The sequence below is a fragment of the Pinus tabuliformis genome, chromosome 7, assembly GCF_031772625.1.
Source record: "Pinus tabuliformis cultivar Carrire ecotype Pingquan chromosome 7, CPIR1, whole genome shotgun sequence".
NCBI lineage: Eukaryota > Viridiplantae > Streptophyta > Pinopsida > Pinales > Pinaceae > Pinus > Pinus tabuliformis.
Window position 1 is genome coordinate 662,221 of NC_142293.1, and position 27,487 is coordinate 689,707.

At 38.1% G+C, this 27,487-nt stretch overlaps 1 protein-coding gene across 6 annotated transcripts in view; it reads left to right on the plus strand.

The window, feature by feature from the left end:
* Positions 1 to 27,487, plus strand: part of LOC149244842 (protein CHROMATIN REMODELING 35-like) — a 260,164-nt gene that overhangs the window by 84,849 nt on the left and 147,828 nt on the right. For all 6 annotated transcript variants that reach the window (XM_089457561.1, XM_089457564.1, XM_089457565.1 and 3 more), the window contains one exon: positions 15,347 to 15,473. In XM_089457561.1, the coding sequence (XP_089313687.1) occupies positions 15,353 to 15,473 (121 nt within the window). In that variant the 5' untranslated portion in view covers positions 15,347 to 15,352. Of the gene's footprint in view, positions 1 to 15,346; positions 15,474 to 27,487 lie in introns of those variants that run through there.

Here is a 27,487-nt window from a genome sequence, read left to right on the forward strand (position 1 = left end):
CCTTGATAAAGAACTATGGAAATTAGACTTCTTTTGGACCCACAGATTTGCTTCAACTAACTGGACCCAAAAAAAATATTTTTCTTGAAAAGTTAATTCTTTTCTGGCCCCAAAGAATTTATTGTGATTTTTCTGCCTTGGAGTTGGGTTTGTCAATTTAATTCTTGCTTGGGAGTGACCACTTTCTCCAAAATTCGTTTTTCCACTTTGAGAGAATTTTTTTTTCTCTATAATTATTTTGACTCAATTAATTAATTTTCTGGCTTAGGATTTTAATTTTATTTTAGCAAGAAAAATTAATTAATTGACACTAGATGGGATTACTAATTTTTTCCACCCTCTAATATTTTAGCCATGGTGTCTAAATATGAGGGACGATGCACCAAAATATTTTTTACATCAAGATATTACAATTAATTCAACCCTGAAAGGGGGAAACACCTTTAGACATAAACCCTTAACAATTTACTAATTAATTCAACCCTGAAAGGGGGAAACACCTTTAGACATAGACTCTTAACAATTTACTAATTCTACGACACAATATCATCTAGTATAGACCAAGTGTGTTTGTGATAAAATAATTTAGCCAAATGTGCTTAAATTATTCTCAAACACACTTTTACAAAAGACTCGATATAACACTAGGACTCACTCGAAACACATGTAATTCGGTGAGGTTAAAAAACTTCCTAGGATGAAATCCTTTGCCAAAATTAGAGACTTATCTAGGTGTTGTTACATAATTAAATAGTCATGCTAGCATCATTTACAATAAACTTGCAGAATTTGGGTTTACAACTCTGATAAACTGACGAATGATGATGATGAATCCTGGATATCTCACTGCTTGAACATGATGGAATTCCTTTGCAAAATGTGTACTGCTATAGGGTAGTTGACACACGCACCAAGCCCTAGATGGGCCTCCCTATCCTTAAAAGGACGAAAAAGAAGAAATTTATGGATTAAAACTGAGGTTGACCACCAAGGGACTTGATTAGTGCCCATACCATTGGGAGTATGGAGTCATGGGTGCTTATAATTGGCTAAATTGACTTTCAAGGAGGCTAAAAGAGGAAGCCCTAACTACCCCTTTCAACAATTACCTTCTTTAGTGCAAGTTAATGGAGTTTGGATGGATTAAATGCAACTATTATCCATTAGGAACATTCTTTCCACATCATAAATGAGTAACACATGCAAAATTTCCCACAATTACAATTTTGAACAATATTCAACAAGTTCTTAGTTAGGGCATTCATTTTCATCATGAGAACAAATTCCATGCATTAGACGCTTTATAGAAGCAAATTTCACCATGAAAAGCACCTACAAGACAATGTGAAGTATATCCATCCACCAACAAGACATTAGAAGCTCCAAAAAGATAACAAGATAGATCCAAACATCAAAGTTCATCCTAAAAACATCCAAAATTCTCCACAAATTGCAGAACAATCTTCACTGATGCACAATTTGCCCAATAGAACAATCTTCATTTGCCTCTTTGATTCACGAGTTCTGCTTCTCAAATCCGAGATTTATCTCTCTGTATTTGACCACAATTCCTTTTTCTAAAATGAACAAGTTCAGGTTATATTTATAGTTGTTGGAGTCTATGGGAAGAGACATGTTGGTTCAGATTGGACAAGGCCTACTCAAGTCGGCTAGCATATAGTTATATATTTTGCAGACTTATTCATTTTCTCCCAAGTTAGGAGTCTGGAGGCAAGTTTATACTCCTTGGAAAGGGGATGGTGTCCTCTTACGAGTTTATGCAATAGTTTTCTTAGGATATTGATTGTTTTGACAATAAAATCAAATTTTCAGGTTCGTTGAGGTTGCAATTAGGACATATTTAGGGCTTCCAAGATAAGAGCTCCTTTATTCATTCATCCATTAGGCCTTGCATGAACAAAACTAGTGAATCAATGATAATTTTGGGGCTAAAGTTTCTCCAACAAATATAGGGCTAGGGCTTCTAGATTAAGGCTCCCTCACATGGGCTTCATTAAATAGGATTAGGGCATGCATTAACAAGTTAGGACTAAGGCATCTTCTAGAGCATAGGGCATCATGTAGTCATCAAACATTTAGGGCATAAATGCACTTAGGGTTTTGCTCCAATATCTCCATTGGCATATAGTTCATGACCTAGAGCTTCATTCATGCACTTAGGATATAAGGTTTGCACACTTAGGGTCTGAAAATGTACATCTAGGGTTAGGGCATCACGAATTCGACACCTAGGGTTTCTTCACAGTGTTAGGGTTTCACATTAGGGTTATCAACAAGCAATGCTAGGGTTAGGGCATCAACTAGGGTTTAGGGTTTCATTAGCATAGAACTAGGGTTTCCATCATCTTCAACAATGACATCATTGTATTTAGATCAATAACAACTTTGTCCAACAATCTTCCCCTTTGTCATTGATGGCAATACTCTCCTCCTTTCAAAGTTCTCTCCCCCTTTGACATCAATGGCATATGGGGTGCTTTTTCTGATAGTGCCTTTCCATTAAGTGCTTCCCTTATCATGCTTGTCATGTTGCTCCCCATGTCATCATGCTTCTGCTTCTTCTAACAATGTGGTACAAGAGAGATGCAATCCTTCAAGTGATCTATTGGTGACTCCCCCTACCTGCATAGAATTCTTTTGTTTTCTTTTTGCTTGTAGAAACTGTTATCACTCAAAGAAAACCCTGACTGTGGGAAAAACTCTAAGGTAACCTCTAACTGCTTTGGGATTGAAGCTGGCCCTTCAATCTGGAGGGGGATCTCTCCTCAAACTCAACTACCCTAGGTCACAACAGTAGCAGGTTTGTTAAACTATGGCCAGATTAATGTAAAAACTGTTGATGTTGGTTGGAATTTGGAGAAAAAGACATACCATTGGGCGATGGAGTCTAATTTGGCTTAAATTGCGAGATCACACTAAAATATTCAACAAAGGCAAGGTAGCTAAGCAAATCTGAACCATTGATTTGCTGTGATGAAGGCAAAATATAAGAAAAACAATCCACTGAGAAGGAGCATCAAGTAGATGAATTCCAACTTTAGAAAGGAGAGTGCAAATGATTAAATCTATGAATAGAGCATCACAATGAATGAATTCTGTTTATTATCTCTCTTTTAATCATTAGAAGATGACACATGATGGCAAGAGAAAGCACATTAAACTGGAGAAAACATATTCAGAAAACTTAACACATGAATCCTTGTTGTAGCTTTCGGTTCTCTTTATTAAAAATATCCCAAAATATACAGAGCACAATGTTTCTTCAACAAAAACCGAACCCTTCTTCATTCTAAAGAGTTTGTCTTTATAGGAAAAATTACAAACTAAAAGCAGGTTTCTAGTATTTACTTAATTACAAATTTCTAAATATAAAGAGTGTATATCGAATACATGAACATAATACATAAACTCAGAGTTATTTGTATCTAAAAGCATAACAATTTGCTGAAATATCAACTAGAAAATGGAGTAAAAATTGTTCACTGATATCTTGCCTATCCTCCTGGAACTTGTGCCTCGTGCTCATGCTAAAAATAGTATCTGTTATGCAACGCCTCCTTTCGAGACTACTTGATTTGCCAGCGCTGACCAATCCATTGATACTCTTTCAAAACCGGATAAGGACAAGGATCTCTGATGGGCTGGTTGTTAGTGCTTTTATAAAAATCGTTACAAAATTGCGCTGACATTGAAACTGCCAGCACTTATCAAGATCTCACAGTGCAAATCGCTGACACTAAAACTATCAGCACTCATCAAAATTTAACCTTGCAAATCACTGACATGCTAGTTATCGACCTTCAGTCAAAATTCCATCTGAAAAGTTGGTAATCAAAACTGAGCTGTGAAATTAATTAGCTGAGTGTGCTAGCTGCTTCCAGTAGGATGTCTACATTAGTTTTTCTTTGTCTCTTAGTCCTCTAGGTCTCTGTAGCAACCCCTTTCCTTGAGCCTTTGGTCTTTTTGGTTTTCTTTGAGCTTGTGGACTCCTCTTTGTTTATAATCAAGTCTTTCCGAGGGGTTCTGTCTTTATCAATGACTTCTTTTGCTAACTCAGGGTTATGCTTCAGTTTAATTTTCAACCTTCCCAGTCTTGTATGTGGCCTCTTTCCACCTTTGAACATTTCTACTAAGGTGGGTTCTTTGTTAGTTTGCATTTTCTCTGTCTCAGGCTCAATCATTTTGCCCTTGCACTTCTCTGTTTGTTTGCTGACTTCTGTTTCTGTAGGTAGAGGAACACTAGGTGAAGGGGCATCCTTTGTTTTTCTCAGCCTCTCACTCTTCCTGGTATAAACCTTCGGTAACTTGGGAACTAAAGGAGGAACTGGTTCTACTTTTTGTTGACTCCTGGTTTGCACTGATGAGGTCCCCTGTTCTAGGTTTTGGGGTTGTTTAATTTTCTTCTTGCTTCCTTTCTTTCTGCCCCTTTGGTTTTACAGTTTCTTCAAACCCTCCCCAAAATAGAAAATGTTCCCAAGTCCTACCTACTTTTCTCAAATGGTTTTCAATCAATAGTTTAATCAGACCTTTATGATATATGAAATGAGAAGAGGCATTGGGTCTTGCCCTAACCCTAGCAGACATATGCTTCAAACTCATCAACATAAAATAGGGAGTGTTCATCCTGACCTGACTTGTGACGTGGGCAAGAAACTAGAAATGGTACAAATTCACTTGGTTGAAGCGTCCCTCGCATGTGAAGTAAGGTTGTGTTATATGCAGGAGACCATGCCATTTGTCCTTCAACCAGGACCTCTGAATTTCTGAATGCCAGTTCCTCTCCTTAAACTCATCCTTAAGGAAAAATGACACATCAATTCCGACCAAAATATGACTTTTGAAGGCTCTTTCTCCCTCTGCAGGTAGGTCTGTCACTTCTGCAATTGCCTCCTTGTTGACAAGAAAGGAGATTCCCCCGACATTAGCTTGTTGTCCATCAAAACCCTTTGCAAAAGCTCTAGGAACTCCATTGTGATATCCTATGCAGCGGAAGAAGAATTGTTCTCACCCTGCCTCTCGGAAACGTTGATGAATCTCTGGGTAAATTTTGAGCAGATCCGGACCTTTAGGCTCTCCTTTGTGTAGTTTTCCACTCTTTCCCATAGCTCTCACTGTCAAACAGTAGCACAGGAAATGGGAGTGGGATTCGATCCGGGGTTTTCGGGAAATCTTAACAACTTGTCCTCTTTTGGCGTAAAACATGCAATCGGTTAATCATCCATTATACAGGTTTTACCATTTGAAGCAAATTATTTCAGAGCGTGGCAACTTATAAATTGTATAATGAACTTGACATATGATTACAAAAAATATTAACGTGCAATCATGATATTTTAACCGAACATTACCTCTCGGTGGTGGAACCCGAAAACCCATTACATCACATCACCATTTGACTTGTCAATGCTCGCTTGATAGATGATTATTCATTTGCTGACGTGTGCTCCATCAGCGCATTATTTGGACATAAAACAAAATTTGAATTTTTTCTTTGGCGTTGATACTCCAGTTGCTAGCATTTAACTGACTCTTTTTACAAATATGCGCTGCTACTCTGAATGTCAGCGCATTTTTATTTTCAGAATTTATAATAATGCTGATATTCTATCTGTCAACGATTTAACCCTGTTTTTTTACAAATCGGCGTTGACACTGAAATTGTCAGCACTTTATTTTTATTTTTTACAGATCGATGCTGACACTGAAACCGTCAGTGCTTTAAAACTGATGACTAAAATTGTGATAACAGAAACTAAGACAAATATTACTGCTTCCCCGACATTGTGCGAAGGACATCTTCAACAATGATTGATCATATGTTTAGTGAAGATAAGAAATCACTTTTTCATTTAGACTCATACACTTGCACCCCCTAAGCTTTGCATGTCACTTGCAAGATTAGTCAATATCATAGGCTCCCCCTAATAGTAGGCATGGTCTTCTTCTTAATAATTTCTTCCCGTGATGCCCAAATTTGATCAGTAACAAGTATTGATGCCTTGATCATTCAAGGCACATTCAACATGTTCTTCACATTCAACATGTTCTTCTTCTGGTGCAACATGCTTCCTTCTCCAAGCCTTTGTGATTCTTTATCCTTGCTTGGTTGATGAATCTTCAGATTGCTTAGGAACCCACTTCAATTTGCAGTCTCGAGCTATATGTCCAACATTATGGCATTTGAAGCATTTAGTTTTGTACATAAATGATGAAGCATAGTTTCTGTTGGTAAATGCATTGGAGTATTTCCTTGCACCTTTACTTCTGGGGAACTGATTAGAGTCCTTGTTTTGTGCCCTACAATCCTTTTCCATATGCCCAAAATTTGTACAAGAGTAACAATGACCAAAAAATATACCTTGGTACCTGGAGGATGGAGCTTGCCTTGATGAACTTCTAAAGTCTTTCTACCTTGAGATCCTTTGATGATATCCATTGCCTCTTGCATTCTTGACACCTTCTGCACACCTTCTTGGAGTAGGGTTTCTTTTAAGGTTATCTTGATTAATCTCCTTGCTTTTGCTGGAACTGGGGGCATCAACATTTCTTCCAAGCTTCTCCATATCCTTGTTGATGCATTAGGTTTTGCATCATTTTTGCTTGAGGGTTCACCTGCATAACCAAGACCTGATTTATCAAGGGGGGATCTTTGATGACTTAGGATGTCATCTAGGGTTTGAGAGTTCTTTAGACTCTTGTTCAGTTGATCAACATCTTTTCTTAGGATATCAATTTCTTCTTTCATCTTCTTGCATTCTTCATCCTTCTTTGCTAGATGGTTTGTCAGACCAGGAGGTAACTCCTCAAAACAAATCATGAAATTCATTCAGGCTGTTCATTATTATATACAGGAGGGAGAGACTGCTCATTTCACCTCCCGGCGACTCTTCATCTTTTCTATTATTTATTTACATTAATTACAGTTGTTCACCCAATCCCTATGATTAGGTGTCAACATTCCCCCCCTTAATCTGAAGGGATGTTGGTGAGTCCAAGCATTGTTCTGAATCTTTCAAGCTTTTCTCTTCCAAGCACTTTGGTGAAGATGTCTGCAATTTGCTCATTAGTGGAACAATGGCGGAGATGGATTGTTTTGGCCTCAACATGATGTCGAATCAGATGATATTTAGTATTGATGTGCTTCATTCGATCATGGAACTTTGGGTTCTTGGCCAACTTTATTGCCGAGGTATTGTCAATCATGAGTGGAGTTGATTGTACTTTTTTTACCTGCAAATCTTCAAGAATTTTCCTGAGCCACACAATTTATTTTGTTGCCTTAGCTGCTGCCACATATTCTGCCTCTGTTGTGGAATCTGTTGGAACTGATTGTTTGCGTGATCTCCAGGAGACAGCGCCTGATCCAAGACTCATAGCATAACCTGAAGTAGATACCCCAGTTTCTTTGTCTCCATCGAAGTCTGAATCAGAGTATCCAATCAAGCTGAAGTCGCCCACCTGTGTATACTTGATTCCAAATTCTTGAGTTCCCTTCAAGTACTTTAGAACTCTTTTTGCAGTAGACCAATGTCCCTCACAAGGCTTTTGCATAAACCCGGAGAGGATTTCAACAACAAACGAAATGTCTGGTCTGGTAGTAGTTAGGTAGTTGAGACTTCCTACAAGCTATCTATACTTTGTTGCATCCTCAAATTCTTTTCTTTCAATGGATGTGAGCTTTAAGTTTTGTTCCATTGGAGTAGTCATGCCAAACCTGTTCAACAGATCTCCAATGTACTTCTTTTGAGAAAGGAATATGGACTTCGGATGTTGAGTTACTTCAATACCAAGATAGTAATGAACATAGCCCAAATCAGTCATTTCAAAACCTTTCTTCAATTCCTTCTTTATGGATGCAATGTAGCTTTCATTGTTCCCTGCCATCAAAAGATCATCTACATATACAACAAGATATACAACTGTTTTGCCAACTTTCTTGACAAACAAAGATTCATCATCAAGATCATAATGTTTGAAATTGAGTTTCAGAAGATGCTCAGTTAGTTTTTCATACCAGGCTCGCGGTGCTTGTTTGAGGCCATACAAGGATTTCACAAGTTTGCATACTTTATGTTCATGTCCTTTCACAACAAATCCTTCAGGCTGGGACATAAAAACATTCTCTTTTAGATCTCCATTCAAGAAAGCAGTTTTTACATCCATTTGATGGACTTTCCAACTGTTCTGAGCTGCTAGGGAAAAGAGTGTCCGGATGGTAGCCCATTTTGCTGTGGGGGCAAAAGTCTCCTCATAATCGACCCCTTCCTTCTGTGCAAAACCTTTTGCCACAAGCCTGGCTTTGTGCTTGTCAAGTGAGCCATCAACTTTATACTTGTTCTTGTAGACCCAGTTGCAACCAATTCGTTTGGTTCCTAATGGAGGATCAACCAGCTTCCAAGTGCCATTCTTTATCAGGGCATCATACTCCTTTTGCATCGCTTCTTTCCATTCATCATGAGAAGCAGCTTCTTTGAAGGAAGTTGGTTCAAAATCTGTAGACAAATTCAATTCACAATCATAAGAAACATCCATATCAACAAGTGAATCAGAGTCATCTACATCACCTCCATTTTGCCGGTTTGAATTTCTAGTTCCTGTCTTTCCAACCTCATTAGGATGAACACTTTCAAGTGTCTTTGTCAACCACTTTGGGGGACCTTTTTCAGATGGACCAGACAGCTCCATTGATTGAGTTGGCATTGAATCAAGATTGAGTCTCCCAATTCCGTCAATCACATCACTCAAAGAATCATCCGTTGTTGGAGTTTCATGCGGAGAAGAGAGTGCTTCAGAAGAAGATTCCACAAATTGATCTAGTATAGGAATCCCCCCTTCAAGATGTGGAATCTGATTATCAAACTCTTGAAATGATTTTGCATTTGCGAATCTATCCAAGCGATCAAGTTGCCGCTCAACAACATTGTCAATTTTAGATGATTCAAGAAAGATTACATCTCTAGATACAACAAACTTTTTATTGACTTCATCATAGAGACGGTATGCTTTGGAGGTGTTTGAATACCCCAGGAAGATACACTTACGACTTCTTGCACCAAGTTTGTTTCTATGTACCTTTGGTATCAAGGCATAACAGGTGGAACCAAAGACCTTGAGATGCTTTACCGAAGGAATGTGCCCATACCACATTTCATAAGGAGTCTTGTTTCTGATAGCATTAGATGGACATCTATTCTTTATATATACAACACATAGAACTGCATCAGCCCAAAACATCATTTTTACATTTTTGAAGAACAACATGGAGCGTACCATATTTAAGATTGTCCTATTCATTCTTTCAGCTACACCATTCTGTTGGGGATTATAAGGCACAATTGTTTGATGTTTGATCCCATGTTGGCGAAGATAGTTTTCAAATTCATTTGAAGTGTATTCTTTTCCATTATCAGTGCGAATAGAGCCAATATGAGATTGTGCATCATTTTCAATCCATGTATGAAAGTTCTTGAATGTTTCAAAAGCATTAGATTTGTTCTTCAATAAATAAACCTAACACATTCTGGTGTAGTCATCAATAAATGTCATCATATATTTATTTCCATTTGCAGAAGGAACAGGCATTGGACTGCATAAATCTGAATGAATGAGTTCAAGTTTTCTATGTGCTCTTGAGTGTGAATCATGAAAGGACTGTTTGCTATGCTTTCCTAAAATGCAAGCATCACATTGCTTAAGCTTCCTAGGAATTGTAGGCAAACCAGTAACACCATTTTTCTTCAACAAGCGGAGGCTGTCATAGTTCAAATGTCCAAATCTAGCATGCCATAATAGACTTGATGGAAGTGTACCTACTACCTTCTTCATAATGAGAATTGTATGAGAAATGTTGTGCACGAGTAGAGGTACCCTGCAGCTTGAGAAGCCTTTCTTCTTCTATCCCTGTCATGACAAGTGAGTGGTCAGATGCTTTTCTCACCTCAAGCTTGCCATCAAACATATGAATGGAGTGACCTTGCTGGCAGATGTGGACCAAGGACAACAAGTTTCTCCTCAACTGTGGGAGATATAGAACATGATGCAGAAGAAAGTCTGGAAGACCAGGCAATTTAAGCCTGATTGTGCCAAGCCCTGATGGCTTGAGTTTTGATTGGTCTGCAAAGTATACTGCTCCATCAACATTGTCAGTAAATTCTTCAAAAAAATCTTTTCTATGAGTCATGTGGCAAGTTGCTCCTGAATCAAGCAACCAATCATTTTTCGAAGAAGCAAGTGAAGCATTAAATAAGTCTTCATTTACTCCAATATTACATTGTGCCACAACATAATGAGCAGATTCAGGTGCTTTACCTTTGTCTGTGTCATTAGTTTTACCTTTGGGTTGGTTTCTTTGCTGCTCAATTTTGTCCCAAGGTAACTTGCATGTGGAGGCATCATGTGATCCATTTCTTTTGCAGCGTATGCAATGCAAATCTGACTTTTCTCCTTGAGAGTGTCTACCTCCCCTGCCTCTGAAATATCTTCCTCTTCCTCTTCGACCACCTCTTCCTCTGGAAGAATCTTGGGCAAGATTCTTTTCTTTATGAGCAAGGCACACAACCTCTTCAGAAGATTCAGGGGCTGTGTTCTTTCCAAAAGATCTCTCTCTTTCAGCAAATTTTTTCACAAGAGAGTCAAAGGTAATATCTTTGAGATTTCCATTTGCTTGCAATGACTCAAGATAATTGGAGTAAGTAGGATAAAGTGCCTTGAGAAAAGTGATCAGAGGAATATCCAATTCAACCTTAGTGGCTTTGATATCATGCATTATAGATTTTACTTCGGATGCAAGAGCAAGAGGATCATTATTTTGTAATTCAAGAGTGAATTGAACAACTTCAAGTGCAGAGTGTGAGTCATAGAGTTCCTTCAACTTTTGTAAGGCTTCGAAAGCATTTGAAAATGGCAAAATATGTCGACTCACCTCTTCACTTATAGACGCTGCAATTAATGCATAGGCTTTGCTGTTCTTATTTTCCCAAATGGCGAACTCCTTGTCCAAGGTATGCTATTCTGGCTCTTTGTCTCCGTCTTCAACACACACTCCTTTCCACAACTCATTGAAAATGAGGGTGTGTTTTATCTTCCTGGACCGCTCAGGATACTTCTCCTTGCCAGTGAGAACTACTCCCACAATAGATATGATTGAATGCATTGTAAAATCTGAGTGCTGTAAAAATACTTTTGCTGGCAAAAAAAATGTGCTTTTGATGTAGAAAAAATTGCACTGTAGTAGCAATATTCTGAATTCTTATGACAACCAAGAAACAAGCTGCAATATCTTACAAAACAGGGGCACAAAATCGTGAAAGAAATTGCAGGGGGCCAAAAAAAATCATAGGTCAGGTTCTTGTGCACACGATCATCAAAATATAAATAATCTTTTATATCCCAACCAACACATTAATCGATTTTTACAAGAGCTCAACGCATATGGTTATTGCAGCAGCATTCGGCATTCACCATTAAAAACACACACACTGCACTAACTAAATTGTTCAACGCACCATTCACACTCTCCATACAATGCACTGCCAACTTTGACCAGCGCACAAAACTTATGCACAATCTGCTCAAGAACTGTCAGACCAACGCACGATCTGCTCAAGAACTGCTTCAATGGTTACCGCAGTTTGGATTCAACACAACATTCAACATGTTCAATGTAGCTCTTCGAATATTTTAACACAACATACCAGGAGGGCGGTGTGTGATTCCATTGCGCATTCAACAACATTCAACGCATCATTCAAGGGATGGGAGTATGGAGGCATGAAAGTGCAGTGGGGAGTGTGATGCCACAACCAGTGAGGCGGTGTGGGAACGCGGTATGGCGACCGGTGGAGAGAGCTTAGAGAAAAAGTATTGTATTATCTGATCCAACGAAAACATACCACTAACCAGGAATTTCTAAACAAAAAGGTGGAGTGCAGTTCTTATTCGATGAAGAAAGTAGAAGATACCCAACACAAATATGCAGTGGAGGCCCGAGGTATTACAGTGCACACCTCCCAGCCATGTGTATTACACAGGAAACGTTTTTTTTTTTTTAAACAGCCAAACTAACGCAGATACAAAAGGACAAAGAATATGGCAGGCTGCAGAAATGGGGAGTTACTGCACGAAAGCTAAAAATGGCTCTGGACAACAATAACATTGGAGCAGTGTATCAATTGAAACAACGTATCAATTGAATGGCTTAATGGCTCAATTCTCATACTGCAACAGTTTGTAACGCCTTGACCCAATCTCCACACCGGTTTTCAAACGCGCCAACACAAAAAACGCAGAACGGGCGTTCATACGCGCCAGGGAGTGAGAATCACTCGAAGACTGAGGATGACAGGAATTTGGCAGACTGTAGAAATGGCATAAAGGAGTTACAAGTTAAAGAGGGAAGCCAAAAATGGTGCTGGCTCTGATACCATGTCAGACCAGGAGGTAACTCCTCAAAACAAATCATGAAATTCATTCAGGCTGTTCATTATTATATACAGGAGGGAGAGACTGTTCATTTCATCTCCCGGTGACTCTTCATCTTTTCTATTATTTATTTACATTATTTACAGTTGTTCACCCAATCCCTATGATTAGGTGTCAACATGGTTCTCCATTTCTTCCTTCATCCTTGTTGCTTCACATGTTTGGTCCTTGAGAGAGATGACATATGATTTCAATTTGAAGATCTCTTCATATTTTTATTCTAGTCGGCATGTCATGACATTTCTTTCCTTTTCTGCTTCATTAATTTGTTTCCAGGAGGACTAAACCTTCTATTACATTTGCATCTCCTCATGCTTTTTTCTATGCTTCTTCTAGTTGAGATTTAAGGGAGGAGACTTCTTTCTTATATTGCTCAAATTTCTACTTCAGCTTTGTTCAATTCTTCAGACATTTGTTTAAGATGATTTTCCAAATTGTCTTCCTTTCTTTTTACTTTGTCTAATTGATTTGTCATGGATATAACTTCTTCATGATGTCTCTTCTTGTTCTGCTGCAATTCTTCCTTATGTTGATTGAGATCCTCATCCTTTTCTTGTGGTGCTTTAAAAGGATAACTTCCTCCTTCGACTTGTCAAGGTCATGATCAACATTTTTAACCTGCTTCTTGAGTTCCTCATTTTCCCTTTTCAGAGTGCTTATCTCTTCCATAGCAGCTACAAGCTTTGTCTTGAGGTCTATTTCAATTTCAACTTTAAAGATCTGTTCATCATCATCTTCCTTTATGCATATGGTGCCTTCATCTTTGCTTTCAGTTGTCTTCTCTGGTTCATTTTTGTGCTCTTTGCCATCATCTTCTTGAGCAGAGGTTACAACCAACAATCCTTTTGAGTGAAGATCTTGAAGATTCTCCCGAAGCTCTTTTACTGATGAACATTTCTTTACTTTGACCATTATAGGATTTGGTTAACTACTCAAGATTGCTTGCATAACTTTTGTATTGAATTCCTTGGATTCCTCTTCCATCGTACTTCGAGTAATCACTGATTCACAGACTTCAAAACCTTGAGCCATCAAACAGGATTTCATTCTACCCTTCCATACTTCAAAATTTGTTCCATTCAACATGGGGGCTTTGTCAACCTGACTTTCATCTTAATTCTTGACTGAGGAAGAGACATTTTTAGAAGGATTGGAGGCTTTCTTCCTTGGCTTTGCCATTTGTGTTCTAATGATCTACCTTCCAACTGTTAGGCTATGAGTGAAGGTATTGGCTCTGATACCAATTGTTGGGAATAACAATTACTGTTAAACCAAAACCCGCAAGTGTTAGTCAACAATAACATTGTCAGAGATAAGGATCCATGAGAAGCGATTAGTCCATGTCGTGAAACACATGAGGAGCGTTGGTTTATCCAATGTGCAACACAACAACCATTGAAGATTTGAGAAGCAATCTTTAATTCCCAGAGCATTATTGAAGCTAGTTGAAGACGTTTGTTAAAGGACCTTTGAAGACTCACTTGCTGCCTTGATTAAAGACATTCTTGAAGACATGATTTGAAGACCTTGTGGAGATGACACAGATTGGTTTGGAAGCCTTGAGAAAGCTATGGAATTACCTTAAAAATCGAAGAAGATTGAGAGGATTGGAGTCCTCACAGAAGGTTGGATCCTTGTGGAAAACTAGGTTGGAGCCTGAATTGTTGAGAGGATTGGAATCCTCAAGGAGACCAAATTGGAGCTTGGTGGTATAGTACAGGTTGGAGCCTGGCTGATTTGAAGATTGGAGTCTTCGTCTAGGGTTGGAGCCCTGAACTATCATTGTACTTGATTTGTTGTAAAGGGGATTGGAGTCCTCGTTACTATTGTTAATAAAATTATTCTTTTGTTGTACATTTTGTGTTCTAGTTTATTAAGTGATCCTAACTAGCATCAAAATAACAATTCTAAAAGAAACACTGATTCACCCCTCCTCTCAGTATTTCCAACAATGATAGTTGTTCTAAACATCCATATAACAAAGGTATGAGATACCATTTTTAAAGTGAGATAATTTCTTGATATTTTGTATGGCATATATGTGACTAAAGTTATGTACTCATACTACATGTTCTTTGCACATTCATATGAGACAATTAAGAGGTTGTTTGGGAAAATCCTTGATTCCCATTTCTTTATTATTTTTAAGAGGGATAATCTTATTAACTACACCAATTCTTATTCTTATTGTGAACGAACATACACATTAGGCCTTCAATTTTCCCCTTAAGATTTGCATTGAAAAAAGCAACATGAGTGAAGTTATGTATGATGAAAAGTGTAAATTATATTGCAAGATTTTGAAATAAGTTCTTGTTTGGGTTTTTGTAGATGGATTTGAGAGGGTTAGTTTAGATCTAATGACTTGTGGTTTGGCCATGCTTGTTTTCATTTTTGGACCCATTTGCAGTATTTGCTCTAAGTTTTGCAAATTTGAACATCATAGATTTACATTTATGACATTTATGGTGAATTGATTTGGTTAAAGTTAATACTTGAGTTAATGCAATTTCATAACGTTATGCCATTTTGCTTTGTGATGTTGAATTCTATGCCTAAAACATTTTTAGATATTGAATTTACGTTGAAACATTATGTCCACTTGTTTGCTTTTAAGAAATAATCAAATGACAACTTTGTGTTATTTTTAGGAGTGTAATTCTGAATTATCAAAACTTGCACAACTCTCCTTGAATTGTGGACTTTGCTCAATTGCGTTTAGAGTTTATGTAATTGCATCTTTGTCTAATTATAGTATTTTAATGGAGAATCTGTAGCTTCAAACTTAAAGTAGAGAAAATTTTCATTACTTATTCAAGGAGAACTACCTTTTTTTATAATGCAGGTGACAATGGGAAGGAGGAAGAAGACGCCAAATTCATATGCATCACCAAATTTCCCAAGTTTTTACCAGGATGTTATTGGCTCTATGAAAGAGCCTCAAGAGAATCACACTTCTTTTGTCCTTGAAAGTATGATTCAACTTGCTTTTTCAATTTTTCATGCTATACCATTATTATCATATGTAGTTTGGAATTATTAGTAGATTTTTTTATTGCAGAAATTTCCTTCATTTCGATTTTGTATGTTATAATGTGATTACATACATCCACATTGAATTTGGTGCAAAAAATGTTAACCACTTTATTTTGTTAATAAGTCCCAACAGTGTAATATTTTCTAAAATAAAGGGATGGGTCTAGTGACCATTCTACTATCTAATTGTAGTATTTGAGGCATTCTTTTATTTTTTAAACAATTGAGTTAAAAAGGTTGATATGTATATTGCTTTCAAATGGTTGTGTTGCAATGATGTTTAGAGGAAAACTTCGTGTCCTTTCCTTTTATTTTCTCTCTTATGTACAAAATGTGACAATCTCGGTGGTACTCATCAAAGCTCACAATGTAATAGTGAAACACCCATTTTTATTGTCTTGATATGTTCCTTAACCTAAGGTAGGAAGCAAATGATGATGACCCTGTTTAGAGTCTATGTGAGCTTCCCTCCATTAATATTGTGGTTTTCTTGCTTGTGTATATATTTATTACGTTTTAATGAAGAGATTAGACTTTTGTTTAGAGTGGTGGTGGAATGGTTATGAATTTCTCTTGAGATTGAATGAGCAACTTTTCACAATCCCCATCTATAGTAGCTGGGATTTCCACTCCATCAACAAGAAATGGGACACTATGGTCCTTATCTGTTGCGCTAATGTGGAGCCTTCAACAACTTCTCCAAAATATATGTCACTTCCAATGTTGATGATGAATGCTATTTTACGCTTTGATTGGTTTGATTATTTTTAAGTTTGACTTGGACTTTGTTGTGATCTCAGTATGTGCTAAGTTTTCTCAAGAAACTTGGGGACCTTTTGAATAATGTTTGGTTCTTTGTTTTTGCCCTTACCTATGGAATGCCTCTCTCAAATTCGTTCAATTCCGAATCCTTCTTGACTTCCATCTTATGAAGGAATTAATTTGATTCGAAAGTGAGTTGTATTGCTCTTATCTTTTGTCTTGTAGTGTCGATCTTTGAATTGGGCTTGATCTTAGGATCGAACCTATTTTTAACATTCAAATTTTTCCTCATTCCTAATCCAATGATTGGGCTTGATCTTCTAACTGGGACCTTTATCCCTTAAATTATTCCCTTTGCTTAATTTTCCTTGATAGACTTCAATATCAATGCCAATCCATTGATTGGGGCTCCTTCTATCCTCAAAACTAACACTTGCTCTTGATAACAAAATCGGCGCTGTTACCCCTTCTTCCAGTTGGGCTACCTATATAATTTTTTCAAACAGATCTACAAAATGGTAATGTCTTCAAACTACTTGGAAAAGATGGATAGGTTGTTGAATGACCTTGCCATTATTGGATTTCTAAGATAATGATGAACTATTCAGATAGTCCTGTATTCTCCAAGACAATGATCTTGATTTAGTGTTCATGATGTTTCCTAAAGATAGTGTGCCTTGGGAACTTGGATTAGAAGAATTTGATATGAATTCTTCAATATACAAGCTTGATATTCTTAGAATTCAACAAGTTTTTGTTTATGGTAATCAGCCAATTGTCAGCTTGGAATATTTTCAACATGTAGAGCCAGATATTCCTTTATATTTTTCTACAAAAATTACAGATAATGTAGATGATTGTGGGTAAAAAAACAAAATGTGCTATTAGATATCTATTGTGGAAGAGGAAAGCCCTTCATGTTGAGGAGGTATTTCTCATTGGAATGGATAGTCTTGGTGTGGGTATAAGAGTTCATTGTGGAGCTGAAGTCCACATGGTATGAAGATGTTGCGAAGAGACAACTTCGGCACTTGTTATTCCCTCATTTCCATGAGTCATATTGAGGTCCCTCTAGGGCCGTCTAATGCTGGTGTTAATTTATCTTTGTATCATTCATGTTTGCCAGAGGATTTGAGGGAATAAGTTTGATTTATGTCACCACTATGAAGTTTAGTTTTAAGAGCAAGGTTATTTAATTTGGTGAATTGTTTCCATTCCTTTAAGAAGAAGCTATAATAGCAACAGGAATGACTCACAACACAATCCTTTTTGATGATGGCATCGAGTTTGGTTTTTTTAGAATTGCCATTTGTTTTGTTGACGGTGCTCTCCATTTATGGAATCTATATTTCAATCAAATGTTTAGATAAATGCTTCCCTTGAAAATACCTCGTAGCATCAAATAACAAACTGAGGTTAATAGTATCAGGTAGCATCTCAAGGTTAAGGAGTTCGATTCGACTAAGATTTATGGTTTCATAACCTTTGATGATGGTAGCCAAAACCGGTTTTTCCATCAAACTCTGTGAAATTTCCTTAATTGCAGCAACTAGAATTTAATCTTCATCTACTGGAGATTATTTGTCTTCAGAAATTTAATTAAGCGAGTAAAAATTAATTCACTACTGCAATTTTCACAAATAAACACAGGAACTGAGAAATAATGTACACACACAAAATTATTGACACCAAGATATTTGGACAATAGTCCCTGGAAAAATCCCAATGTGGGGAAAACTAGTTTTGTAGATGAGAGTTTATATTATTAATTCTTCAGCAATTTGAGAAATACAACAGCTGCATGCCTCTCATTGTCGAAGCTCCAACAAATATTATTCTCTTCACCAAATTGATCTAGACACTGTTGGTAATGTTGGCATTAATGTGAAATGATCTCATTAAGGCTGATTTATGTTGATTGCTACACTGTCATTGTTGTAAGATTGCTTGAAGTGCAAAGGCTGATCATTGTTAACTATGCTGATCGTTGTGAAGGTTGAACATTGTTAATTATGTTGATTGATTATCGTGATGTATGGCATACAATTAAAATGAAAAATGGCACATGATATTTTGAGACATAAGCTGTAAAATGTATGTTTTTATTAAACATGAATCTCAATGGCATTAACATGTAGCTGATACAAATCTGAAAAGATTTCAGGTTTTGTCTTCTGCAATCATTGCTGTTGACCTATATTATTTCAACGCTTTTTTATAATGCAAAACTCTGTATTCTAGATTTGAAAATAAAAGGGTAGAATGTGAACAACCATAGAAGACCAACAGACAAATCTTCATTTCGTATTCCTGTATGGAATACAAAAAACCAATAAGCTATGCTTATAAAATATACATTGTTGAATGAGAAAAGGACTTTTGATTTTAAGAAGTTTGTATGAGAGGGTTCATGAGCAACATTCTGGTGAGGAGAAGAAGAGAAAAGTAGTAGAAAAGGAATAGAATTGAAGAAGAGAAGCAGAGAAGATGAGCAACAAACTTGAGGGCAGAAATTGATATCAGGTAACCAAAAAACTTGACTTTGTATTGTGATTGGGAGATTGCAGTCTCCTTTCAAGTTGTAGCTTGATAAATAACAGGTTGTAGCCTGTTGAGGTAGGAGCCTCCTGTGGGTTGTAGCCTGCAGAAAACTTTGTGGGAGTTGGAGCTTCCTTGAGGTAGCAACCTCTTGTAGGTTCGGAAAATTTGATGTAATAGGGGAGTAGGAGGTTGCCTTCACATCACTTTCAGCCAAAAATTCGTGGTTTTCTCCCTTATGGCTTTACACTTATATCAGGGGTCTTAATGTGGTTCTTGTTGAATGTTGTATGAATGCTCTTGAAATCTGAATAAGTATATATGTAAATGTCTATTTCAGGGAGCTGCAAAACATATATATAAGTCATTAACCGCATAAGAAGACAATAAAAAAAAGAAATTAAGTTGAGCTAAATCATTGGAAAGATACAATTATTGATCCAGCCCCCCTCTCAGTAATTGCCAAGCATATATCAATTGGTATCAGAGCCAAGTTCCTTTAGTATCAGTCTAACAACTAGAAGGAGGTCCTAAATCATTAGAATGGATAGTCAAGAAGGATGCTCAACAATTAAATCCCTTTTATTCACTAGCACAAATTATACATTCTGGAAAGTGAGAATGAAGACATATTTAATGTCTCTTGGAGTAGAAGTCTGGGCAGTTATGTTGGTGGGATATGAAGAATTGAAGACAATGAGTAGTGACAAAGATGACAAACTGGAATTTACGGCCAATGCAAAAGCTATGAATGCTCTTCTTCTTGGATTAATTGAATCAAAATTTATTAACGTAATGCACTTTAAAACTGCTAAAGCAATCTGGGATAAACTAGAAAATATTAATGGAGATACCAAAGTTAAGATGGCCAAATTACAAGTATATAGAATGCAATTTGAGGCATTAAAAATGAATGAAGATGAAGATATTGCTAAGTCTTTCCTAAGACTAGAGGAAGCTGTTAATGTCATGATGGGTATAGGAGAAACAATCAAAGAGAGTGTAATAGTCCAAAAAATATTGAGGTCATTACCTTCAAAATTTAATCCTAAGGTTTCAGTTATAGAAGAGACAACCAACTTTGAGACTCTAAATAGGGATCAACTACTTGGTTCCTTGACAACATATGAGATGAGAATTTCAAAAGGAAAGTCAGCTACCAAAGATGCAACTTTTAAGGCAGACAAGACTACAAAAGGCAAGGAATGTTCATGCTCAGGCTCCGATGAAGAAAAGGCAAAGTTTGTCAAAAGATTGAAGAAAGGTATAGGTAAGTACAACAGAAAACCCCCATTTAAGTGTTTCATTTGTGGAAGAGTGGGGAATTATGCCTCCAAATGTCCTTACAAGAAAGAAGAAAATCAACCTAGAGGGAAAGAAAAGAAGTCTAATAGAATGCAAAAAGAGAAAATGTTTAAAAAGAAAAGCTTCTATACCTAGAAAGATAACAATGTATCTGAAAGCGCTAATGAATCCACCAATGAAGATGGAACTAGCAAATTCATGTTGATGGCCTTAGAAGATCTAGAGAAAGAACTTAATGATTATGAAGAAGAAGAAGAAGGTAAAGTAGATCGTGAGGGGGAGTTGATCAATGCCCTAGAAGAAATAGATAGACTAAAAGAGAAGAATAAGAAACAAAAAGATGTTTTGTTAAAATATGTTAAACAAGAGTCAAATTCAAAAGAGCTTGTCAAGTTGAAAGTTGAATTAGAAGAGGCAAAGAAGGTGGAGGATATTTTGCTTAAACAAAGGAGAAAAGTCAAGAGTGTGAAAGATTGGCAGAAGAGGTGGTAACCCTGAAGAAAAAGCTAGAGAAGGCACAAACTGAACTAAATATGAATCTTCAACATAGAAAGGGATCCGCTAAAATCGATGTGATATTAAATGCTCAGAGGGCTTCACTTATGAAAGTTGGATTAGGCTATGAAGGAGAATCCAGTGAACGTAAGGTAAAGGACAAAAGGACAATTACTTTTCTAAAAGCTGTCAAGGAAGATAATGATTGTCCTCATCATTCTGAGAACAAGAATTCGAGCATCACATTTAATCCACAACAAGGAAACATTACAACAAAGAAACACTTTCAACGAATTGCAACAGACAAAAGAAGTGGACAAACAAATGATAAAGTAGCAGAGACTGTACTTCTTCAGGAGACAAGATTATCAAATGCTAGGATGGTCTATCCTCGAGCATCGTCCACTACCAGGTTTGGAAACTTTTTCTATGGGTGTTGTTGTCACCAGGATTGTATATGCACCGCGACAACGCTCAAGACGAGGTCTGTGACTCTGATCCCCACCCACTCTGTTCTAGCTATCTCCCAACAACAGGCTATGCGGATTAGTCCTTATGGAATGAGCTGAAGGAAAACAAGTTGGAAACCAACTTGTTTGGGAGACGCGGATGAGTGGCCTAGCCAACTGGTTAAATTCGAGCACGATTATTGATTAGATTAGATTTTAAAGTATGAGACCAGTGCCTTAATGGAGTCACATATTCTTGCTTATAATCAATTGGAACCAAATAATTAGATGGAGACCCACTACTTAAGATGATTGACTAACCTGAATGATATGCAAACCTATGCTCTGTTATCGCTCAAACAAGCATGGGTCCTAAGGGGGAATCCCTAAAGGGAAAATGCTAGGCAAAGGAAACAAATGGAGACCTAGCCCAATGTCACCTCAGCTAAGGCTCCCTTCTATTTACGAACTATCACCGATGGGAGGAGACCCGATATATTATGGAGTCCACGATGAAGGATAAGTCAATGAAATGATATGGAGTGACCCAAACAATCCCTTTCCCGGAAGAGTGAGAAGGATAAGGCTTGCTTGCTTCCTAAGCAAAGTACAAAGTCTTCTAGGGAAAGGAAAGGAGGATTCAAGGGTTAGGTTTATGGGATATGACTTATGAAGGAACTTCCCAATCCCTAAAATCCTTATTGTGGTTGGTATCCCGACTGGTTCTTGAAGAATTCTCTTTTAGAAGGAATGGGACCACACAGGACCAAGTGGACCTGGTCTAGGATAGGAGGAATAAGTATAGAAACCAATGATGTTCTTACCCTAGACAAGGTGGGGAAAGGATCAAAGAAAGAATTTTCACTTGAAGGTGTTATCTTGACCCTTTGAGGTACTATCCTTAGGGATGCTAAGGCAAAGTTTGATCCCGGAGTTAGGGCTTGGCTTTTCTCCCAACTCCATCGTCAGAATGGCTTCAAAATTGGAGGAGAGCTTGAGGAAACACCAGCGTAGGAGACCCTAGGAGATCAAACTTTTTGGAGTGCTAGCTTGTCGGGAAATTGATGCCCTAGGTACCCCAACTTGGCTAGACCTAGAAGGAGGTGAAAGAATGTGATTTTTGGTGACCACCTTTTGGTAGATCAGTGCCTTAATCTTTGGTAGAATGGAGTCTATGATGAATATGAGTAGGATTTCTTGATTCCCAGTCAAGGAGGCCTCAAAATCACTTCTCTAGGCTTTTAGGTCAAGGAGCAAAACCTTGCAAATTTTATACTTCGATGTGCAAATGGCTTATCAAGGTCAAATTCTTTGATAGAATTATCCCTAGGAGATTTCTTTCATATTACATGGCCCATACATTGAGAGATGCTATAATAGAGACAAAATTCCACAATTTAAAGTAGTAAATGCATGCAACAATTAGCCCTAAAAATAGCGAAAATTCCAATCCAATGTATATGACAAAGTAAAACAAGAATTACATTAAAATCATGTACTTACATGTAACAAAATATATCCAACCATCCACAATTGAGAAGGCATAAACTCCAAGATAAGATAGACTCATATCCACACATCAAAATTCATCCATAAAGCTCCAATTCATCCTCTAGAAAAAGAGCGAAAATCTCAAAAGAGAGATAAGACCCAAACTAAAGTGATGATGAGCAAATGAGTTTATCTCACTTGTATTTATACACAACTTAGGAGTTTGAATTAGCCTCCTTGGCCTACATAAGCCCAAAAAATAAAATAATGTTCTAATAATTCAACTTTTGGTGACAAACCCACCAAACTAGCTCATAAATGAAAAAGTAAGTCTCTCAAGACGTCAAATAATAGTCTATGCATGTCGTATCCCAAAGTATACTCTGAAATGATGCTCCTTGGTATCCCAAAGTATACCCAGACCTGTCCAAAGAACAAGTTTGCTGCTTCTTGTCCGATGATGGTCTTTTTACATGGCATTAGAACACACATCTTGGTAACTTGTCAACTCCCACGAACAGGTAGTCCTGTCCCTTCCTGGTTGTCAGTAAACCTCCCACAAAGTCCATGCAAATGCTTTCCCAAGGACGAGTAGGTACATGTAAGGGATGATACAAACTTTGTTTCCTGTTGCTAGGCTTGCTGGTACAACAAAGTATGCATCCTCTTATGAACCTAGCTACTTGCTCTTGCATCTTGGGCCAATACACATACCTCTGCAAGTTAGCCACAGTCTTCCCTACACCAAAGTGCCCTGCAACCTTGGAGGTGTGAGCCTCTTTAATCAGCTGCAAACACTCACCTTTAGGAACACATAGCTTATCCAACCTGTAGAGTAACCCATCTTGGAGATGGTAGTCAACGGTGCTGTCGCCATCGTGCACATGACTCTGACTCTGCAACTGCTAATACACCTCCTTGAAGTCCTCATCTTCTGAATATGCCTCTCTGTATGCATCATGGGTGAATGGCTCCATGTGCATAAGAGTCCCCAAAGCTGTAATCTTTGATGTGGGTGGCCTTGAAAGCATATCGACCAACTTGTTTGTGCTGCCCTTCTTATACTTGATCACCAAATGAAACTACTGTAAAAACCCCATCCACTTGTAATGCCTGGTCTGTTGTAGCTTATTCTGGGCCTGCAAGTATTGTAACGGCTGGTGATCTATGTGGATTATTGTCTCCTTTCCCATCAGATAGTGCTTCCACTTCTTCACAACTTGCACCATGGCATAGAGCTCCTTATCGTAGGTAGGGTAGTTAAGAATTGCCCCATGAAATACTTCAGAATGGTAACATACAGGCCTTCCTCCCTGCATCAAGACAACTCCCATAGCATACCCAGTCGCATTTGTCTCCACTTCAAAGGACCACTGCAAGTTTGGTAATGCCAGAACTAATGCTTCATTGATTGTCTTCTTTAACTCATTGAAAGCCTTCTGGTGACCTTTTCCCCACTGGAAACTCTTGCCACTTGCTGTTATGGTGTAGAGCGGTGCTGCTACCGCTGAAAACGAGGCTATGAATTTCCTCAGGTACTGTGCTGCTCCAATGAAACTCCTAACCTTTGTAACATTAGTAGTAGGTACCGACCATTTCATGATGGCCTCCATTTTGGAGGGATCTATCTTCAATTCTCCTCCACCAATGACATATCCCAAATACACCAAAGACTGTTGCGCAAACTCACACTTCTTGAGATTTGCTAGCAACTGGTGCTTCTTCAATGTTTCCAGCACCTGCGTCAAATGTGAAATATGCTCCTCCCAGGTAGCACTATATACTAGTATATCATCCAAATAGACAATAACAAATGAATCTATAAAAGGGTGCAATACATCATTCATTAATCTCATAAATGTAGCTGGTGCATTACATAGGCCAAATGGCATAACTAACCACTCATACAAACCTTGCCTGGTTTTGAAGGCGGTCTTCCATGTATTTTCTTCTTTGACTCAACCTGGTGATATCCAAACTTCAAGTCCAACTTGGTGAAATACTGATGTTGGGGTTACCCGCGCTTAAACCCACAGTATGCATGTAAAATGCATCCACACATTTGCCCCAGGTATTTAACTCCCAATGAAGTCAAATCTTCAACCATAAATGGTTAAGGCCCTCTTTTAGTCTTATGCAGAATGATTCATAGACTTAACAAAGTCTAAACATTAACCCACCTTTTCCTTTCTATCGGAAATTAATCACCCCGCTTAAACCCTCATTAACCTTTATTTCCGACCTTTCATTCAAATCCTTCTTATCGGGACTTTAAAACCCCTTCCTAACCTTCATTATCCCTTTAACCACATATATATAACCTTTCCCTTCTTTATGCTTGGTTAATATATATTTATCGCATAAAACCTTCTATCGGCACTATTTTCCTTATAAAACCTTTTACAAAGGAAATGCCACAAAACATACCTTTTTGCTTTATACGGTCTTTGCACGTCTTTCGAGGATTCACCTTTATCGCTAATCGCAATCGGGTATTGGCTCCTCTGCGGGTTTTCGTTAACACTGGCTCTATCGCATCCGATATGCGATAATGCACTACCGGATCTCAATTATTATTAACCGCGCCTCAATACTTTATCGGGTCCGCCTTATCGCATTTCCTCCGAACTCCGCTTTACAAAGGAAATACACGGAATGCTGCTCCCAAAGCTTAAGACCGGAACTCAAATAGAATTGAGTCCGCCTCTATAAGCTTTCGGGTCCGCGCCTTTCAACCATTGCCGAAGCGCTCCTCCTTCCTTCCACCGATCTCCGATTAATTCAATCACCGCCGTCCATTTCCTTACCCGATCCAACGGTTTACATTGGTTTCGGGTTGACAACACACATGGGATTTAACCACCTGATAGGTGGTTTTCCTTTCCTCCCTTGTGCTACGTGTCCTCCACTGAATGGGATCGGATGCTCGACCCTCAATACCACTTACCGTTTCTTCGTCGCCCGAAATACCACTTAAGGCTTGTGAAACCACCCTTTCGCTGTGTTAACTCCTGTGCTCTTTCACATGCGATGACCGTCGATCTACTCCATCGGTCGGTTCCAATAGATCCTTTAGGTTCCTCTGTTGTTTAATCTGGACCGTTGATCACTGAGATCCAACAGTTACTCTGTGCCAACGCCTCACTTCTCCGCTCGTCCCTTTTACTTAGACTTTACGCTATTTCCATTGGTTCCTCTGCGATTTTGGGGTTTTCTTCAGGGTTTCGGGTTTTCACTCTTCTGCTTCCTCGGAGCTTAACTCCGCGAATTCTCCCTTCGCTTCCTCTGATTCTTCAGCTGGATTCCAAGGTCCTTAATGACTCCTCTGAATCATTCTCTCCTCTCTGCGCATTCTATAGAACCCTGTTTGCAGCCCTGTCACAGAACCTATGAATTCATAGTTTACATGTAATTCAATCATTCGATATTCATTCACACACAGTTCCCGAATGAACCTCTATATATATAATTATGAACAACTGATTACAATCGAGACTTCTCTGTCTCTCACAGACCTGTTATTCAATATCAGTGGCCTCCTTCTCTACTCTGCTCGTAGGCTTACATTTATACCAGAAAGCTCTATTGAACTAATTCTGGTTCCCCTCCTAAATCTACTGAACTGATTCCTAAATCCTCTATGTCCACTTCTACTTCAATTAATTCCTAAGTGCTCTCTCTAGTTCCTCGAATCATCGAACTGTTTTAAGAGTCCTAATTGACTTTTAACTCTTTTGTCTTTATTATCCACTCATGTTCTCATTTATTTGAGAGCATTTACAACATCCTCACATTGTCTATTTTAATTCCTATTCTATTTACTCAAAAGCCTAATATTACATTAATTCATCAGTTAGGAATCCAACTTCCTTAAAATACATGACCCCCTATGTCTACTTAATTACAATGATTTTCTCTTAGGTTGAATGCTCCTGCATCAAATACTTTGCTTGTTGCAACTGATCTGGCAGATCATCTATCTTGGGCAAGGTGTATCTTTTCTTGAGCGTGATTTTATTCAACGCCCTGTAACCTATATACATCTGCCAAGTCCCATCATTTTTCGGCACAATGATGATGGTTGACCCACATGGTGATGTACTCGGTCGAATGACACCATGTTCCAGTAGCCACTGCAACTGTTTATTTACCTCACTTGCTTCTATAACAGACTGCCTGTACAACCCAATATTTGGCAACGGGGAGTCTGGCAATAGCTGGATCTTGTGCTTCACTTCTCTCTTAGGGGGTAGCCCTTTAGGCTCTCGGAACACATCCTTGTATGCAACAACTCCTCTAATTGCTGTTTTTGTTTCTTAGTACACCCCTCTAGGGATGCCTTGCCTCTTATTGACTCCTCTACAGACCAACCTTCTCTTAAAAACAATAAAACATACTTCTTGTTGGAACTGATCAATTTCTTGGCTTGGTTGGCACTTACCAGCGAAATTTTCGACTTGCCTTTGTGCGCATTGATGATGAATGATTTTCCATCCTTGATGAGCTAGTACTTGTTAGCTTTCCTCATGAATATTGCATCACGTATGTACATGTATGGGCTCCCAAACACGACTCCACATACATCAAGGGGAACCACATCCAGATCTACTTCATCAATAAAATCGACATTGATAGCAAATCTAATTTTACACTGTTTTGTTACCTTCAACTCTGCATCCTTATGTACCCATCCCAGTGGATATGGGTTTGGATGATCACGAACTTCCAACTCTAGTTTCTTGACCAGATCTGCTGCAATGAGATTCTCTTTCGATCCTGAGTCAAACAAAGCATCAATCTTCGTCTTCTTGATCTGTATCTTTACATGGAAGAGTTTGGTCATTTCTTTCTCTTCTTGTTGCTGAAGGCTACTTAGATTCACCTCCTTCTGCAGTGACGTGCAAAAGATC